The sequence below is a fragment of the Gorilla gorilla genome, chromosome 10 (assembly GCF_029281585.2).
Source record: "Gorilla gorilla gorilla isolate KB3781 chromosome 10, NHGRI_mGorGor1-v2.1_pri, whole genome shotgun sequence".
NCBI lineage: Eukaryota > Metazoa > Chordata > Mammalia > Primates > Hominidae > Gorilla > Gorilla gorilla.
The window spans coordinates 137485037-137505369 of record NC_073234.2 but is presented as its reverse complement, the minus strand read 5'-3'; the positions used below and the strand labels follow the sequence as shown (position 1 = coordinate 137505369).

General features: G+C 52.4%; 1 protein-coding gene across 2 annotated transcripts in view; it reads right to left on the bottom strand.

Moving 5' to 3' along the window:
• Positions 1-3428: 3428 nt before the first annotated feature.
• The window catches only part of BCL7A (BAF chromatin remodeling complex subunit BCL7A), a 40241-nt gene continuing 23336 nt past the window's right edge, over positions 3429-20333 (bottom strand). The window contains exons 5-6 of one of the 2 annotated variants that reach the window (XM_031000972.3): positions 10485-10669; positions 3429-6389 (exon numbers count right to left, since the gene is read on the bottom strand). In XM_031000972.3, coding sequence (XP_030856832.1) covers positions 6318-6389; positions 10485-10669 — 257 coding nt within the window. In that variant the 3' untranslated portion in view covers positions 3429-6317. The remainder of the gene's footprint in view (positions 6390-10484; positions 10670-20333) is intronic. The other variant, XM_031000973.3, reaches the window with a different exon arrangement.

The following is a 20333-nucleotide window of genomic DNA, read 5'->3' as shown; positions in this document are numbered from 1 at the left end:
CCCAGAGGGAGAAAAGAGCAGGATTAAGAGCCTCTTGAGGTTCTCTGATGCAAAGCAGATTGCTTTTTCTGCCTAGGTCTGGAGAGAGAAAGCCATTGACCTCAAGTCACCCAGTGCATCCATGGGTACCAGTGTCCCAGGGGCATCACAGAGGGAGACAGGACCCACAGGCTTGGCAGCAGACCCTGGTCCTTGCCATCCCGAGGCCTCTCCCCAACCCCACCTGTGGAGAGAGAACAACAGTGAAGAGAGACTGGAAAACTGAGTCTCTAACAGGCTGTTCCTTTGAGCCCCTGGTCAGAAGCTATTTGGGTCTGTTTTAATGACTGAGCAGCCAGTGCCCAGGGCAGGGACGTGTTGTCTGACCTCCAGCCCTCTGCTCAGTCAGGCACGTCTCTCCTTCCTGTTCCCGGGTGGGCGCATCCCACAAGGCCTGATTCAGGCTGTGCCGCATCTGGAGCATGCTGTGCGGATGACTCCAGTGTCAATCACTTGGGGAAGAGGTGGGTCTTCAGAGAGCAAAGTGTAACTGAGGGCAAACCCAAGGCAACCAGGGGAGGGCCATTCTTCCCCTCCCTGTGCCTCCTGCTCTCGGAACTGGTCTTCTAAAGCTGGAGGTGCGTGAGGATAATAACTATAAAATAACAGTTAACATTTGAGATTCACCGTGTGCCTGGGCCTGCCTTGAGCGCTTTACACGTATTCATTTAATCCTCACAACAACCCTGGTAGACATTATTATTCTCCTCATTATACAGATGAGGAAACAGGGACCCAGAGAGGTTAAGATACTTGCCTGAGGTCACACTGCTCGGGAGTGGTGGAGCTCCGCGTGTTGAGGACTACAGAAGAGGATGCCTCATTGGTCCAAAACAGGTCCATATGGAGGAGTGGGGGCTCACGTGGGGTAAGACCCAGTGAAAACTTGCCTAAACAATCAAGGGCATTTATTGGCTCACAAATTGAGACGTTCCGGGGGTTGTGCTGGCTTCAGGGCCGGCTGGGGCCAAGGCCCAAATGCTGCCCTTAGAAAGCACACACTCACCATCTTTCAGCCTTTTCCTGTGATGGTTTCATTCTCAGGCTGATTCCTCCCCACGTGTAAGGAAAGATGGCCGCAGCCACTCCATTTGAGCAACTCCAGATGCTCCAGCAGAATTCTTTCCCACCAGTTCCCACCCTGGGCTGACTCTCATTGGGCTGCTATGGGCCACGTGCTCATCCCTGAGCCAATTGTGGTAGCCAGGAGGCGGGACCATGGTGATTGGATAGGACTGGGTCATATCACCACCCTGGGCTAGGTGCCCGCCCCACTTAAGGACGGGGAGGGAGGGCGACCCCTATGGGAAGAAGAGGGAAACAGAACTGGATAGACAAGGTCAATGGATGTCTACTCTGAGGCTCTGGAGGAAACATGCATTCTTCACCCAGAGGAGCGATAGAGGGAAGTTGGACTTGGCCTTTAGGGTCTGCAGTCCATCCTCGGCCCCACCACGGACCTCTGTGACACTTGTTGCCTTAGCATGGCCTGGAACTTGGACCTGAGCCTTTTCTGCCTACCTCCCCCAGCTGATCCCTTTCCCACCCCACCTCCCTGCCTACTGACCGCCTTCACATTGCCTGGGGCCACATGGGCCCTATTGCCAACCGCTGGCCCCCTGCTTGGCCTATTGTTCCAGTTCCCTAGTTGCCCGGCTCCCACCTCCAGTCTGGTCTTTTCCAATCCATGCTATTCATTGGCAACACCATCCCTAGTCCAGCAGAGCCTTGGCTCAGAAGCCTCCAGCCCCTCCTTTGTGTCAAAAAGGAAAAACAAGCTGCTTAGCCCCAGGCCTGGTATTCCTCCAGTGTCCTAGGAGATTCCCTGACCCTTGCCATCAGAATGTCTGTATCCCCTAATTCCAAACTGTGGTCGGCATCGTAAAGCACTGTGGCTTACTTACCTGCCTGGGGGTTAAGGGTCAAGTTTGAGTCATTGCTGCCTAGGGCCCAGCACAGCTCAACCAATGCCGGCAAAGCCTACATTTCTAGCTCCTGGGCATGAGACTGCTCCTTGATGAAGGGAGGTGGGAGAGGAAGTTAGGCGGCTCCAGTGAGAGACACAGAGGAAGTTCCACAGAATGACTGTGAGACAGTGATCTAGGCGGGTGGAGACAAGGGAGGCAGGGGGAAAGGGCAGAAGCCTTAGAGAGAGGAGGGAGGGACACCAATCCAGAGAGTGAGAGCTGGGAACAGACACGCAGGGATGGCAGAAAGGAAGCACGGGAACGTGTGCCAGCGCAGGCATTTTTTTTCCTTAAGCAAACAAGGCCTCTATGATTTGTGTTTTGTCAGGCTGAATTTTCCATATCAGGAGTTTATTTAGCTGAGCAGCCAATTCTGGTAAAAACACTGGAACATGTTAAAAAGGAACGGGTAGGAAGGAGAGTCAGACAGAACAAACAGGAGAGAGCATCTGCCTGCAGCCGGTCCACGCAGTGCAGCTTGGCCTAGACCTGCTGACACAACACCCCCACCCCTGCCAGCTCTCTTTAGGGGCTGACCCAAGGGCCAGGTGACGCTGGACAGAGGTGGGGAAGTCAGCTTGGGGGAAGGAGTCTGGGCTGAAAGGGTCACAGCCCTGGGAAAGGTCTGGTTCCAGCCCAACCATGTAAGTCACTAGAGGCTGTTAGGACAAGTCAAGCCGAGGTTGCAGTCCACCCATGCACTAACGCCCCTGAGTCCCTACCACAATCCAGAGTCCCCTCAGAGACAGGGAAGCTGAAAACATGTCCCTGCTGGAACCCAGGTCTCGCGGTAGATGGATCAGGTGTGGCTTTTTTTTGAGACAGAGTCTCACTCTGTTGCACCCAGGCTGGAGTGCAGTGGCGTGATCTCAGCTCACTGCAACCTCTGCCTCCCAGGTTCAAGCCATTCTCCTGCCTTGGCCTCCCAACTAGTTGGGATTAAAGGTGTGTGCCACCACACCTGGCTAATTTTTCTATTTTTAGTAGACACAGGGTTTCGCCATGTTGCCCAGGCTGGTCTCGAACTCCTGACCTCAGGTGATCGCCCTTCTCGGCCTCCCAAAGTGCTGGGATTACAAGCATAAGCCACCACGCCTGGCCTCAGGTGTGGCTTTCAACCTGGGGGCCTGACCCGGCATGAGAGCCCTGCAGGGGACTGTCCTGCTGTTTTCTCACCTGCACAAGGTCGCCAACAATACCTGCCCACAGAAAGGAGCAACTAGTGGCTTGCCTGGCATCCAGCTGGTGCTTAATAATGGCAGCTCTTATGACTATGGAAGGCAACAGCTCCTGTGTGCAAGGAACTTGTGTGTCTTGTAGAATCAGGGCCACACGGCCATGCAAGAGAGGCCGGAGCAGCTGGAGAGGGACACCGTCACCATCGATCTGACTTTACTTAAAATGCGACAAAACCACAAGGTATTCATGATTTGAAATTTTTATTTTCTGAAATGAAACCATTGTACATTGTACAAACCATATCTACTGATGGAATAAATAAGTGAAAAATTATACTGCTGTACAACACACCAAAAAAAAAAAAAATTCTTGAAAGGGGAAAAAAATTAGGTAACGGTGAAAAAAGGTCTTTATGCCTCTAACCAGGTTCTTGGCGATAATGAACATTCCAAACCATGACACCGTTTGCTAATGGGAGGTCACCACCCTAGAGGAATCGGTCCACAGCCTTCCGGGTTGTGGGTGTAAGTGCCAGCACTTTGTGGAATGTGTAGCCGCAGCTTCCCCGACTTCACGTTTTGGGGGGAATTAGGTTTGCCCTGGGAGCCCTTGAGGCCACGGGGCCTGATGTCCACGGAAGGCTTTTGCTCGGGATCCCCCGCCCCCTGGCTCGAAGCTGAAAGGTCTTAGATTCTGTGGTGGGGGGAGGGCGAGGGGTGCAGGGTGGGTGGGGGGCAGCGGCTCGAGGAGCGACTGCGCCAGGGAAGGAAGCACATCGGATTTTTGCAGTCTCGTCATTCTGCGTGGAAGGCCTTCTTGGCCAGCGTGGAGTGCAGGGCTGCTGGCGCTTTGCCTGGCGTGGCCGTGGCGGGGCCCAGCTGGTCCCAATCGCTGGCCCATTCCTACCTTCAGGCACTTCAGAGAAATACTAGTGACAGCCTTGGGACGGTGGACGTCGTCTGAGTCCTCACCTGCGCCAACTCCCCTTGCCTGTCCAGAGAGGCTGCGGTCAACGGCAGGGCCACCTACGCCTCTCTGTTTCTGTGGATGTGTGTGTTTCATTCTCCTTCAGCTGTCGTGGTTGTAGCCTCTCGTTTCCCAAAAAAAGAGAAGGAAATAAATATCCAAATTCATCTCTCACCAAGATGGAGTTTCGCTGCAAAGAAAAATGTGACTCTAACTCTACGGGATCTGGAGGTAACGCCGCCTCGAGATGCGTGGAGAGGAACCGCATCAGGTAGGTTCTGCGCCAGGACGCAGGACACAGTTCTCAACAAAACTGACTGCCTAAGGGGCAAAATTGATAAGTACAAGGATTTTTTTTTTTTTAAGACAGAAACCTTTCGGCATTGCTAACTTCAACATTAAGATATTCAAAGTTGTGTGTTGTTTTTTTTTCCCTTATTTCAGGAGACATTTTGCATGAGGTATTTGAAATTCAGGAACATTTTGATTCTTCTTGAAGTGCAGGAAATAGACAGGATCCCTTAAAAAAAAAATAAGAGCCTCACCCTCAGAAACTCTTAGAAAATGGAATCCAGCAGACACTTCCCATGATGGTCAGGAGAAAGAGCCACACGTCAAAGGTGGTACCTGAATATGCACCAATTAGCCCCAAAAAACAACAAAACCCGTGACCCCACCCCACCCCCAGTAACACACAACTCAAAGGGAGTCAGAACTCCAGTGCAGTAAAGAAAGCTTAGGAAAAGGTTTAAGGTCTGAGGAGTTCATATATTAATTAAGAGCAAACCAGGCCTCAGAACCAAACGATTAGGCAGTTCGTCCAAGGGGGCGTCTCCGTTCAGTGAGAGGAAGCTGTTCCAGCGCAGGTGGGGGATGGGAGGGAGGGAGGGAGGGGAGATTGCGTCTCTCCTTTCTGGAGGGTGTGCAAATCTTTCCAATTCCTCGACGCCTTGTTTGTGGCCTTCGAGGCCTGGCCATCAAGGCCCGCTCCCCGGTGGGGACAGACGGCATGTTCTGGGGACGAGACACGGTCCAGCTGTTGGCTCAGAGTCAGAACAGCCTGCGAATAGGAAAGCACGTGGATTCTGACCACTGCGATCCTGCCTCTCCGGGGCACAGGCTGGGGCATCGGGGGAGGCAAAGGGCAGCAGGTGACCGTGGATTTGAAATCCAAGCGACGTCCTATGAGAGAAAGTTCAGCACCAGCTAATCCTGCCGCCGGCTCCCAGCCTCCCCGGCCCACTCAGTGCCTTAAGGAGACAGCCTTGCAGTCAGCCAGAGAAGCCATTTCGTATTCGGAGGTCTGGGAGAAAGCAGTGATGGGGGTGGTGGTGGTGGTGGGGGCAATAAAGAGGAAGTGCCAGAAAATTCCAAGGGCTTTGCACGTCCATCTGGGCCATGGTGGGCTTGGAGACGCCCAGTCCTAAACGCCCCAAGGAGGGGAGAGCACAGCGAGTGCCCAGCCTGATCCAAGGGGCCGAGCCCTTGGGGACTGTGCCCCAACACCTGCGCGTCCTTGGGCCCTGGTGCTTGGGGCGTGCCTAAGGTCCCCCTGCACTTGCAAACCAGGTGGGCTAAGGAGCTCCTTCGCTCCACCCTGCCTGCTCCGATGAAGTCCTGGGGCAGGGAGGAGAGCGGTGAGTAGGGTGGCAGCCGCCGCCCGAACCAAACCAAGAGGGCACTTTGCAGAGGGGGATGTAAGAACCACCAGGATACATGCCAGAGGTCACCTCAAGGGCACAAGGCACAAAAAAAGAAAGCGGAAGGAATCGGTTGAACAGTGGAAAGCCCCGCCAAAAAGTGTTCCTGATCGGTACCACCCTCCGATAGCTTATATCGTTACATAGAGAAGTGGGGGGAAAAATACAGCAGCAACACAAATGGAGTCCTGGCTTCCGAGACAGTGTGCAGACACTCCTGAGCTGTCAGCCCCGCCTGCCTCCCCAAGGACAGTCCCTTAAAGGTTTGAGTGTTTTGCTTCACAGCAGAGTTCTTCAGTGTCTGAGAAGTGACGCCGTTCTGGGTCTTCTTGGATTTGCACTTGGTAAACTTGAAACGTTAGTAGTTCTGTTCGCACCCAAGAGGAATCGCTGGGGCAAAGTTGCTCTAGAATTAATTGCTGATGTACCTTCCATGGAACATGGATCGGAGGCTTTAAAGCATCGTCTACATCTCTTCGGAGTTTTGTTGAGAGGCCTCCAGTTTCATCTTTTTAGAGGGTGGCACTCCTTCCAAATCCTTGGGGAGAGAAGAAAAGGGGAACACAGGTTAACGGGCCAGGAGAGCAAGTTAGGCGGGGCGTGAGGCCGAAGGTCAGCCAAGGAAGGAACCAAGGGGGGGCGGCTTTGTGGTTCAGACCAGCAGTTCCAGACCCGAGGCCCAAGCGTGGACTCCAGAGAGTTTGAGGACCCATGGAAACCCTCACACCCGAACTCTTCCTGGAGCTATGGAGGGCGGTGTCCCCTGGCCCCTTCCTGGCCCTATCACATGCCAATGGCTGGTAACTCGGGAGCATTTCCTACACTGCTGCCTTGGACCCTAGGCTCTCCCCACTCATTCAGACTGGACCAGGAGTTGCTGTTATCAATCTTCCCATCTGTGATTCATTGCTAGGGTGATTACTTGTGATTACTGTTTCAAGTTCACCTTTCCAAGTTCTTGTTTTTGTTGTTGAGATGGAGTCTCACTCTGTTGCCAGGCTGGAGTGCAGTGGCGCAATCTTGGCTCACTGCAACCTCCGCCTCCTGGGTTCAAGTGATTCTCCTGCCTCAGCCTCCCAAGTAGCTGTGATTACAGGCACACGCCACCATGCCCGGCTAATTTTTGTATTTTTAGTAGAGACGGGGTTTCACCATGTGGGCCAGGCTGGTCTCAAACTCCTGACCTCAGGTTATCTGCCCACCTCGGCCTCCCAGAGTGCTGGGATTACAGGTGCACACCACCATGCCTGGCTAATTTTTTGTATTTTTGGTAGAGACAGGGTTTCACCATGTCTCCATGTTTCACCATGTTGGCCAGGCTGGTCTCAAACTCCTGACCTCAGGTGATCTGCCCGCCTCACCTTCCCAGAGTGCTGGGATTACAGGCGTGAGCCACTGCACCAGCTTTTCCAAGTTCTTTTTATAATTTTTTTTAGAGACAGAGTCTTGCTTTGCTGCTCAGGCTGGGGTGTAGTGGTCATCATAGCTCACTGCAGCCTCGACTTCCTGGTCTCAAAGGATCCCCCTGCCTCAGCCTCCTGAGTAGCTGGGACTATATGCATGTGCCACCATGCCCGGATGATTTTTTTTTTTAAGTTTTTTGTAGAGATGGGGTCTTGCTATGCTGCCCAGGCTGGTCTTGAACTCCCGGGCTCAAGGGATCCTCCTGCCTCAGCCTCCCAAACTGCTTGGATTACAGGTGTGAGCCATGATGCCTGGCAATCTCTGCAAGTTCTAGGCCATCTCCCAGAGGCCCAGACCCACTCTGCCATGTAGACTCCTGCTCCTGCAGGGCTGGGCACAGTGCCTGGTCTGGGCTGGACTCTCAGCATTTGCTGGGTATACACATATGTGTGTGTGTTATTCTGGGGGAAAGTGTCTGTAGTTGTCACTGAATTCCCATGAAACCCAGGACCCCAGAAAAGGTTTAACACTCACTCATCCATCACACAATTGTCTTGGGCCTCTCAAACCTAACCTGTCACCTGAGACCAAACTCCTGACCGCAGCCATCCTAACTGGTGCTCCCCATCAGCCTGGGAGAAAGCCCCAGGCCTGGACACCCCCTGAAGCCACCTCTCCGCCCACACCCCCCCTCCAACCCAGCCTCTGGCCTGGCTGATGGAGCAGCCTGCTTGTGGCCAACAGGATGGCCCCAGCAACCTTCCTCCAATAGAAACCACAACTTACAAATACAAAGCATTCCACAACTTTCCTACTGACTTCTGAACAAACCCAGCTCCTCACCAGGACCAAGAAGGCCCTAGTGACAAGCCTGGCCCACTTCTTCCCTCATCAGACCATTCTCTTCCTCACCCACCAGGTTCTGGCCTCCCCCGCCACCCTGGCCTCTCTTTCGTTCTTCAAGCTGGCTCCTGTCTTGAGGTCTCTGCATCTTGGTCTGCCCCTGCCTGGAGAGCTCACCGTCCCAGCCTGGGCCCCCTTCATGTCCGGCTCACAGCCAGCCCCTCCCTGCTGACGCCAACCACAGCACCCTCTACCCATGGCCTGTTCTGCTTCTTCACATCACCCTGTTTCACTCTCTCACGGCACTTAGTGGACTCTGTGACCTACTTGTGTCTGCTTATCCTGAGCCCATTGTCAGCCCCACCGTGGCAGGCAGGGATTAGGTATAGCCCCTGGTCCATGGTGGGTTCTCAGAGATAAATGTTGCAGAGGAGAGGCCTCGAGTAGGACATGCGATGGACTTGCAGAGACAGTGACGTGAGCCCCTTCTGGGGGACCCTGGGAGCAGGGATCGCAGGGAGTCAGGAAGGCTGCCTTTCTGTCCTCTCTCTCCTTTTTTCTGTATTTATTTTTTTGAGACAGGGTCTTGCTCTGTCACCCAGGCTGGAGGGCAGTGGTAGGATCATAGCCCACTGCAGCCTTGAACTCTCAGGCTCAAGCAATCCTCCCATCTCAGCCTCCAGAGTAGCTGGGACTATAAGCGCGCACCACCATGCCTGGCTAATTTTCTTTTTCTTTTTTTTGGAGAGACGGGGTCTTGCTATGTTGCCCAGGCTGGTCTCGAACTCCTGGCCTCAAGTGATCCACCTGCCTCAGCCTCCCAAAGTGCTGGGCTTACAAATGTGAGCCACTGCACCCGGCCAAAAACGTATTGCTTGAAATGTCAGGCTGTCTGCTTTACTGGAGTACATCCTCCATGTCACTCACACACCTAGCTCTGTGGACAATATGTGTGTCGGTGTGCCTGTGAAAATGGTGGAAGAGGCCCAATTTTAGGTCTGGGTCTCCTGGAAGCAAGAGTGGGGGGTAGTGGGGGCGATGTGAGAATGGGGGACTCCTGGCATTTCCAGGTACTGCGGGGGAGCATTGGATACTCTCAGGGTATGGATCAAAGTTTCAAGCTGAGCTTTTCTTCTCTGAGCTCAAGAGGCCCGGAGATCCCAGCCGACAACTTTGGTCTTAATATAAATCACCAGGCTTTGGTTTCTACTGTTTTTAACCAGATGGGCTCATGCTACGCCTGCAGATCTTCAGCTTGCTTTTCTCACTGCATGCTGCAAGAATGTTTATCAGAACCTGGAAGGCACAACCATGCTCTTCTAGACGGCTGCGCCCTAGTCTGTCTCAGACAAGACCCCAGATTTCCCTAAGCAGCCCCTTAGAGCTAGGGCGTGTGGAGGGGGTTCCACGGGGTGAGTTTCTGGAAAGGGACCTGCCAATCAAAAGGTTTAAAGATTTTGAAGTTGCCGGGCGCAGTGGCTCACGCCTGTAATCCCAGCACTTTGAGAGGCTGAGGGAGTGGATCATTTGAGGTCAGGAATTTGAGACCAGCCTGGCCAACATGGTGAAACCCATCTCTACTAAAAATACAAAAATCAGCCGGGCAGAGTGGTAGGCACCTGTAATCCCAGCTACTTGGGAGGCTGAGGCAGGAGAATTGCTTGAATCCAGGAGGCGGAGGTTGGAGTGAGCCGGGATCATGCCATTGCACTCCAGCCTGGGTGACAAAGAGAGACTCTGTCTCGAAGGAAAAAAAGTCTAGAGGATTTACAGTGAAAAATCCTAATAGTGGTCTTGGCCAATGACACCTCTGCATCTTGTGTCCGCTCCATGCTAAGTGTTTTACCCAAGTTCTCCCATCGAATCCTCACGGTGGCCCTAAGACAGTTCTGTGATCCCATTTTGGGAGCTGGGATTCAAACTTGGGCCCGACTCTGGGAGGTTTGCTCCTAACCACCGGGCCCCACTGCACCTGTGCTGACTCATTCAGACCAGATTCCAACACAGAGTGATGCCCTGGAGAGGGGCCCATGCTGTGCAAGTGGGGCCAGCAGCACCGCTCCGTCAGAGGCCCCACCACTTAGGTTTCTGAAGTCTTGTCTTCCCAGCTCTAAAGCTCACCGATCTGGGGATCACTGAGATGAGGCAATGCTTGTGTGAACCTGAACAGACAAAATGCAGCAGCCGAGGCTGGGTTCAAGGTCCTTTCATCCTCCTCCGACCCAGAGGCTCCTTGAGGGCAGAGGCCACAAGTCTCATTATCCCTCGGCCCCAGAGCCCAAGGCAGAGCCTCGTGTTCATGGACATCGCCCAATGGACAAATGACAGTTCCAATGGTCCAACGACAAAACAACAAAACACAATGACGAAACACCTTTCAACGTACCCCCGACAACCCAATGGGCTCCCGGCCGATCTGGCTGCCCCTCTGAGACCTCGAGCGAGGTACCTGAGAGATTGCAGACGTCTCTGCGGCCAGACCCGAGTCTCCAGACGGCTGCCGATCTACTTTCTCTGAGCTGTTCATCGAATGTTCCATCGAGGACTGTGAGTTCTGCTCATCAGAAGCATCTGAGGGAAGAGCAAGACGACAGTAGCTGTTTAAAGACACGTGAGAGGCGGGGCCAAATACTAAAAATACCTTGAATCGGGTAGTTTTGGGGCCCGTGGTCTTTGAAGGCTACAATGAGCTGGGGGGCTGGAGGGCTGGGGAGTCTCCTGTTGATTTTTCAGTGGCGCTGTTTCCAGCAGCCAGGTCACACACGGACCCTGGAGTCTGCAACCCTCTCCTGCACACTTAGCTGCTGCGGGCCCTGGGAGGCGACTGGAGGAGGCTGCAGTCTCTGTGCTGCGTGCACCCAGCACCCCCTGGCGGCCGCAGTGCGCACCAACAATCATGGCTGTCAATTCCTCTCTCCCGCAGCCAAGGTGGCTTCGTCCTAACCTTTTGTAAACATTTCTCTTAATAATATGGGTATTTGGCCGGGCACGGTGGCTCAGGCCTGTAATCCCAGCACTTTGGGAGGCCGAGGCGGGCGGATCACGAGGTCAGGAGATCGAGACCATCCTAACACGGTGAAACCCCGTCTCTACTAAAAATACAAAAAATTAGCCGGGCATGGTGGCGGCGGGCGCCTGTAGTCCCAGCTACTCGGGAGGCTGAGGCAGGAGGATGGCGTGAACCCGGGAGGCGGAGGTTGCAGTGAGCCGAGATCACGCCACTGCACTAAAGCTTGGGTGACAGAGCGAAACTCCGTCTCAAAATAATAACAATAATAAGGGTATTTTTCCGATTGCCGGAGCAATGACTGACCATTGCAGGAAACAGAAAAGTACAGAAAAAATAAAGTTAAAAATCACCTGTCACCACCCAGGGACCACCCCACTAATGTTTTAGGGGATTAATTCCCATCTTTCCAGTTTTCCCTCCCTCCATGCGTACAATTTTTCTCCTCTTCCCAAATGGGGGTCATATGGTATTTCGGCGGAATTCTTCATGTCTTTAAAGGTTCTTTAAATATCACAGCTTACAAGATGGCCACACACCATTCCATCAAGGAATCGCCAGTAGAATGAACCCAGTTATTCGGGTGATTTCTCATGCCTGTCTTCCTGCTGCTCCACCCCAAGTTTTCTTTAGCAGAAGGAAGGTGCAGGCTGGATGGGGCGGGGGGGTGGGTGCAGCTTGGGAGGAGGCAGTGGCGGCAGCGGTTTTTCCTAAAGCTTACTGGGCACAGAGCCAGACACTCGTGAAGGGGCAGCAAAAATCCTACCCGAGGCCCGGACACCATGGTACCCTGATGTTAAAAAGCACACACGAAACGAATCCTAGAGAATGCCTGTGCGACCAAGACTTCTCTGCTGGGGTTTCTGAGGCAGAGGAATAACAAAGGGGAAAATAACCCACGCTTAAGTTTAAAAGCAAGCAGGCAAGATGGGAAGAAGATAGTGCAGGGCCTGGGACAGGCCGGGACACAGAGGGCGGTGGAACGGGACAGCAAGACCCTCCTTCCCAGGGAGTCTGAGCAGGGTTGACACTGTTACTGCTCAGACTAGGAGCCCTGGCCGGGCGCGGCGGCTCACGCCTATAATCCCACCACTTTGGGAGGCCAAGGCAGGCGGATCACTTGAAGTCAGGAGTTCAAGACCAGGCTGGCCAACATGGTGAAACCCCGTCTCTGCTAAAAATACAAAAATTAGCCAGGCGTGGTGGTGCATGCCTGTAATCCCAGTTACTCGGAGGCTGAGGCAGGAGAATCGTTTGAACCCGGGACCACCTCCTGGATTGGGAGCCGAGATCACGCCACTGCACTCCAGCCTGGGCGACGGAGTAAGACTCTGTCTCAAAAAACGACAACAACAAAAACAGGCTGGGCACGGTGGCTCACGCCTGTAATCCCAGCACTTTGGGAGGCTAAGGTGGGTGGATCAGCTGAGGTCAGGAGTTTGAGACCAGCCTGGCCAATATGGCAAACCCCCCCTCTACTAAAAAAATACAAAAATAAGCCAGGCGTGGTGTCGCGCGCCTGTAATCCCAGCTACTTGGGAGGCTGAGGCAGGAGAATCCCATAAACCCAGGAGGCGGAGGTTCCAGTGAGACAAGATCATGCCACTGCACTCCAGCCTGGGTGACAGAGTGAGACTCTGTCTCCAAAACAAAACAAAACAAAAAAACAAAAAACAAAACAACAACAAAAAAACAAAAAGAAAGAAAACATTATGCTGAGTGAGAAGTCAGACACAAAAGGCCACAGAGTATATGATTCCATTTATATGAAAAGTCCAGAATAGGCAAAACCATGGAGACAGAAAGTTTCGTGGTTGCCCCGGGCAGGGACCCAGTGTTGCTGGGGAAGGGAGAAGTGGAGAATGATTGCGGCTGGGTGCAAGGTTTCTTTCTGGGGTGATTAAAATGTTTTGGAACCAGATAGAAGTGGTGGTTGCACAACCTTGTGAGTGTACTGTCAGTGAATTATTCACTTAACCTGGTTAATTTTATGTGAATTTCATCTCAATAAAAAGAAAAATCAGCCAGGTGTAGTTGCTCACACCTGTACTCCCAACACTTTAGAAGGCCAAGGTGGGAAGATCACTTGAGCTCAGGAGTTTGTGAACAGCCTGGGAAATACAGTGAAATCTCATCTCTAGTTTATTTATTTATTTTTTTTAAAAGAGAGGGGCCAGGCCAGGCCAGGCATGGTGGCTCACACCTGTAATCCCAGCACTTTGGGAGACCAAGGCAGGCAGATCACTTGAGGTCAGGAGTTCAAGACCAGCCTGGCCAACATGGTGAAACCCCGTCTCTACTAAAAATATAAAAAGTAGCTGGGTGTGATGGCAGGTGCCTGTAATCTCAGCTACTCGGGTGGCTGAGGCAGGAGAATCGCTTGACCCCAGGAGGCAGAGGTTGCAGTGAGCGGAAAATCGCACCACTGCACTCCAGCCTGGGTGACAGAGTGAGACTTTGTCTCAAAAAAAAAAAAAAAAAAAAGAGAGAGAGAAATCATGTTATTGTTATACTCTATTTCATAATACATGTTTGCTTTAACATAAACATTTAAAGTTTTTACTAGAAAAGTTGCCCATCTGTGGCTTTGGATCTGATCACAGCTCCTTTTCTGCCAGGCACAGCAGGCTCTGCAGAGTGGTGGGGGAGGTGGGTGCCCCAGATGTAGGTTTAGAAATCATGAAGGTGGCCAGTCACCCAGAGACTCACGCTGACCCAGGCTGGGCAGAGAGGTGCCCGGCAGAGGCCTCTCCTGAGAGCCAGGCCCTAGAGCTTGGTGGGAACTGGCCTGGGAACCCACAGAGCATTCAGGAGCTCAGGGCAGCAGCCGATTCTCTGGGCGCTGCGGTGCTGGAACTCACCCAGGGAAAATTATTTTCCTGGGGCCTAAATTTAGTCCAGGGAGCTTGGACAGGAATTATGTCATTCCCTGAACTCACATAGCAGTAAACAAGTTCAAAGCAAGGTCAACAGCTGGTGGCCGACCTGCCCCGTTCCGGCAGACAGCACGCACCCACCTGGGAAGGCCACACGGGTCTGTCCTTATGCCCTTCCCACGGGCAGCTCGGGCAGCAGGCAGGTGGATCCTGGCTGAGCAGTGCAGGGCAGCCGTGCAGGCCCAGGGGCCTGGGGTGGCCAGAGAGGACCCTGGTGTAGGTCCCACCTGCATCCCACCAATTTAGCATCTGGTGGTAGTGGTGAGAAAGTAGCAACCAACTGGACACACTAACTCAAAACATAATTCCTGCTGCGGAGCTCAAATCGGGCTTCTAGAGCAAAGGAGACACACACCCCCAACATGGGAGAAACAAGGCCACAGCCAGAAAGAAACCAGGACGGGAAAGAAGCAGGAACGCGGCTGCACACGAAGCCCATGTCCGTCCTTGGGACCCCCGCAATCGCTCCCCCGACAGAAGGGTGGACAAGGCAACCCTGCAGCTCCCAGACCCTCCTCCTAAGCCCCAGCTCCAGGCCGAGCACTTTGCTGGCGTTCTCGCCCCCTTCACTCCCGGCGAGGGAGGCAGCTTGTTTATCCCATTTTATTTTCTGTTGAGACAGGGTCTCGCTCTGTCGCCCAAGCTGGAGTGCAGTGGCACAATCATGGCTCACTGCAGCCTCCACCTCCCAGGCTCAAGTGATCCTCCCACCTCAGCCTCCCGAGCAGCTGGTCGTCCCATTTTACAAACAAGGAAGTAGGAGGGTGTGTGGAGGTGATGTTCCTGCCCAGGCCCACACAGCTGGTGAGTGTCAACCTGTATGTGACCACAGCCCCCATCTCACCCCCTCTGCCTTCTACCTGCAGAACCACCTTCCAGGGAAGCCTGGTGGGCATGCTGGGATCACGGGGGCCATGAGGGGAGATGAGAGGGGACGACACATACTGTACGCAGTGAAGGCTATGGCAAAGCCGCTAGGGCACTGGCTCTCAGCAGGGGGTGATTTTACCCCTGCCCCTATCCTGGTGACATTGGTTAACAACTGGAAACATTTTGGTGGAGGCCAGGGATGCTGCTCGATGTCCCACAATGCACAGGATGGCCCCCCCCCACAATAAAGAAGGATCCAAGACTGGATGTGGTGGCTCACACCTGTAATCCCAACACTTTGGGAGGCTGAGGTGGGCGGATCACCTGAGGTCAGGAGTTTGAGACCAGCCTGGCCAACATGGTGAAACCCTGTCTCTGCTAAAAATACAAAAATGAACCAGGTGTGATGGCAAATGCACGCCTGTAGTCCCAGCTACTCGTGAGGCTGAGGCAGAAGAATCAGTTGAACCTGGGAGGCAGAGAGGTTGCAATGAGCCCAGATTACATCACTGCACTCCGCCCTGGGTGACACAGCGAGACTCCCTCTCAAAAAAAAAAAAAAAAAAGAATGATCCGTCTCCAAATGCCAGGGGTGCTGAGGCTGAGAACTCCTGTGCTAGTGGTGTCATCCTACCCATGACTTCTCGGGGGAAAAGCCAGGCAGAACCTGTGACATTCTGAGTGCAAATGCAGCCTCTGACTAAACGGTTCCACTTCCAGGGACGCAGCCTGCAGAGCCACCTGCACCTGGGCAAAGATGAAGAGAGATGAGTGTACCAGACCCCCCGCAGGACTGCACGTGCAAAACAAAAGAGGGGAACACCTAAGTGACCATCACTAAGGGACTGTTCAAATAAATTATGGCATAGTCACAGACTTGAACGGGAAGTATTATAGTTGATATGGAGAATGGCATGAACCTGCAATCTCTGCCTCCTGGGTTCAAGCTAGTCTCCTGTCTCAGCCTCCCAAGAAACTGGCATTACAAGTATGCACCACCACACCGGGCTATTTTTTGTATTTTTAGTAGAGATGGGGTTTCACTATGTTGGCCAGGCTGGTCTCAAACTCCTGACCTCAGGTGATCCACCTGCCTCGGCCTCCCAAAGTGCTGGGAATACAGGTATGAGCCACCACACCTGGCCTCTCCAGCATATTTGAAGAGCCAATTGCTTATCCCATTGAGCGAGGGAGGCCTTCCAAATTCCTGTTATTTCCAGCTTTCTTTCCCAACACTTCCTATTTTGAGCTCTGTGGTCCTGCCACACCACACTTTCTTACTTTCTTTTTCTTTTTCTTCTCTCTTTTTTTTTTTTTTTTTAAGACAGGGTCATGCTCTGTCATCCAGGCTGGAGTGCAGTGGGACGATCATGCTCACTGCAACCTCCACCTCCCAGGCTCAAGCAATCTTCCTACCTTAGTATCCTGAGCAGCTGGGACTACAGGCGCATGCCTATAGTTTTATGTCTTTTTTTGTGTGTGTATATATATATATAATCACTGAAACCTCCACCTCCTGGGTTCAAGCAATTCTCCTGCCTCAGCCTCCCGAGTAGCTGGGATTACAGGCGCTCGCCACCACACCCAGCTAATTTTTTGTATTTTTAGTAGAAACAGTGTTTTGCCATGTTGGGCAGGCTGGTCTCGAACTCCTGACCTCAGGTGATCCGCCCACCTCAGCCTCCCAAAGTGCTGGGATTACAGGTGTGACCCATTGTGCCCGGCCTAATTTTTGTATTTTTTGTAGAGATGGGATTTCACCATGTTGCCCAGGCTGGTCTCAAACTCCTGGGCTCAAGTGATCTTCGCCTCAGCCTCCCAAGCAGCTGGGACCACAGGCATGTACTACCACATCCAGCTAATTTTAAAATTTTTTGTAAAGACAGGGTTTCACCATGTTGCTCAGGCTGGTCTCGAGCTCCTGAGCTCAAGCGATTCACCCACCTCGACCTCCCAAAGTGCTAGGATTACAGCCATGAGCCACTGCACCCAGCCAGCCTGCCTCCTTTCTGATACCAGGTCAAGACAGCAACTCCTCCAAGAAGCCTTCCTGGAGACCCCTCAAATCCCTTTTTAACTGTGTCCATCACAGCAGTGACTATGAACTCAAAAGCCCCATGAGGGGCCAGGCAATACCACAAATGAGTCAAGTGGGCTGTTTGATTCAGACATAGATAAGCTTCACAAATAAAATGTTAAGAAATACTCTCTTCAAATATGTACTTTCCCAGTTTTCTTAAAAAAACAGCCTTCTCAGCCTAGGCGCAGTGGCTCACGCCTATAATCCCAGCACTTTGGGAGGCCGAGGCGGGCGGATCACCTGAGGTTGGGAGTTCAAGACCAGCCTGACCAACATGGAGAAACCCCGTCGCTACTAAAAATAAAAAGTTAGCCGGGTGTGGGGGTGCGTGCCTGTAATCCCAGCTACTCTGGAGGCTGAGGCAGGAGAATCGCTTGAACACGGGAGGTGGAGGTTGTGGTGAACCAAGGTTGCACCATTGCACTCCAGCCTGGGCAACAAGAGTGAAACTCCGTCTCCAAAAAAAAAAAAAAAAAAAAAAAAGCCTTCTCCAGCCTTTTTCTTTTCCACTTTTCCACCTCCACTTCTGATAGAGAAATAGCTTCAAGAAACATCTTGGCTGGGTGTGGTGGTTCACATCTGTAATCTCAGCACTTTGGGAGGCCAAAGTGGGAGGATCACTGGAGCCCAGAAGTTCAAGACCAGCCTGGGCAACATAGCAACACCCCGTCTGTACAAAAAACTATAAACATTACCAGGGCATGGTGGTGCATGTCTGTAGTCCCAGTTACTTGCGAGACTGAGGCAGGAGGATCACCTGAGCCCAGCAGTTCAAGGCTGCAGTGAGCTGAGATTGTACCACTGCACTCCAGCCTGGGCAACAGTGAGATCCCATTTCTTTTTTTCTTTTTTTTTTTTTGAGACGGATTCTTGCTCTGTCGCCCAGGCTGGAGTGCAGTGGTGCGATCTCGGCTCAACACAAGCTCCGCCTCCCAAGTTCACACCTTTCTCCTGCCTCAGCCTCCCGAGTAGCCGGGACTACAGGCGCCCAATACCATGCCCGGATAATTTTTTTGTATTTTTAGTAGAGACGGGGTTTCACCATGTTAGCCAGGATGGTCTCAATCTCCTGACCTCGTGATCCGCCCATCTCAGCCTCCCAAAGTGCGGGGATTACAGGCATGAGCCACTGCGCCTGGCCAAGACCCCATTTCAAACAAACAAACAAAAACCAAGAAATAGTCTGGGCATGGTGGTTCACACCTGTAATCCCAGCACTTTAGGAGGCCGAGGTGGGTGGATCACGAGGTCAGGAGATTGAGACCAGCCTGGCCAACATGGTGAAACCCCATCTCTACTAAAAACACAAAAATTAGCCAGGCGTGGTGGTGCATGCCTGTAATCCCAGCTACTCAGGAGTCTGAGGCAGGAGAATCGCTTGAACCTGGGAGGTGGAGGTTGCAGTGAGCCGAGATCACGTCATTGCACTCCAGCCTGGGCGACAGAGCAAGACTCCGTCTGGAAAAAAAAAAAAAAAAAACAAACCCAAGAAATATCTTAATTTTCCTTTTAAAATCTACAATAAGAAAAACAACAGTGGCCATGAGGTAACACAAGGCAAGCGCACTTTGGCCTTGGTTTAGAGACAATAGGGAAGGGTCTCTTCTGCTTCAGCTGGTAACTGCCCCAAGGAAAAGCAGGCCCGGTATTGTCAAAGCTGATTCTTCAAAAGAAGCTAGAAATCAATCCTGTTTTAAGCTCAATTTTTAAATTTTGACATCACATTCAAATTTAAAAAATGATACTGCAGGGTTCTGTATAGCCAGATTCTCACACCATGGGCTGGATGGAGTCTGTCTGCATCTCTGCCAATGAGTCCTTCGTTCCAGTGTCTGTCTCCCCTGCTGACCTATGGGTTCTTGGGGTGCAGGAAGCAGATTGCAGCTATGACTGGGGCCCTGGCACCAGCCCAGAGCCTCCTTGCACAGGGGTGCGGATCAGCTCTGCAGCAGGGGACAGCCTTTCTCCTAGAACCACACTGGCTGCTCCCAGGACACACACGCCCTGAGCCCTGGGGTGGCCCTAGCTGTAGGCTGGTCACATTTGCCACTCCACATTCCATGCTCGCCAGCTCCTCATGGGTGTGCAAGGCGCTCCAGACCTGGCCTGCCCTCCCCAGACCCACTCAGCCACTGCTGTCCCTCCAGGTGCCCAGAGTCACCCTCAGGTCCACACTCACCCCTATGTACTGCCCAACACAGGCTCTCCCCTCACCTTCAAAATATACCTCCATGTTAGACCATCGGAATGCTGCTCATTTTCTTAGATGCAGTAACGGTATTTGTAAATCTGTAAGAGAATGCCTTTTTTTTTTTTAGCAAGGTCTCACCCTGTTACCCAGGCTGGAGTGGTGCAATCATGGCTCACTGCAGCCTCGACCTCTCAGGTTCAGTCGATCCTCCTGGGACTACAGGCGCATGCCACCATGCCGGGCTCATTTTTATATTTTTTGTAGAGACGGGGTTTCGTCTTCTTGCCTGGGGTGGTCTTGAACTCCTGGGCTCAAAAGATCCTCCTGCCTCGGCCTCCCAAAGTGCTGAGATTATAAGCATAAGCTACTGTGCCCAGCCCAGAATGCCTTTATTTTTAAAAGACACGTGCTGACATGTTTAGGGATGAAATGTCCTGAGATCCATAACTTACTTTCAAATGGTCCCAGAAAAAATACAAAGCAAAAGAAACCCAAAATCCAACAATTGCCAAGTGCAGCAGGTGGATATACAGCACAGTATTATGCCATTCTTTTAATTTTTCTGTAGAGACTCAAAATAAACACACACAAATATTTGTGTACACATTCACACAATCACACACACACTGTCACACAATCACCCCATCATCTGTTCTTAATCCTCCAGATCATGTCACCCAAGCCCCCAGTGGCTCCCGTCTTACCATGAAAACCTAGGCCAGGCAGTGGCCTTATGAGCCCCCCACACCTGAGGCGCTGCCTGCTGTCTGACCCCATATTATTATTAACTTTTTAAAATTTTTCTGAGACAGAGTCTTGCTCTATCGCCCAGACTGGAGTGCAATGGCACAATTTCGGCTCACTGCAACCTCCGCCTCCTGGGTTCAAGTGATTCTCTTGCCTCAGCCTCCTGACTAGCTGGAATTACAGGCACATGCCACCACACTCCGCTAATTTTTTTATTTTTAGTAGAGACAGGGTTTCACCGTGTTGGCCAGGCTGGTCTTGAACTCCTGACCTCAAGTGATCCACCTGCCTCGGCCTCCCAAAGTGCTGGGATTACAGGCGTGAGCCACCACGCCTGGTGCCCATCTTATTTTCCAGCTCCTCACTCACTCTTACCTCTGCCCACACTGCTCTCCTCCCAGATC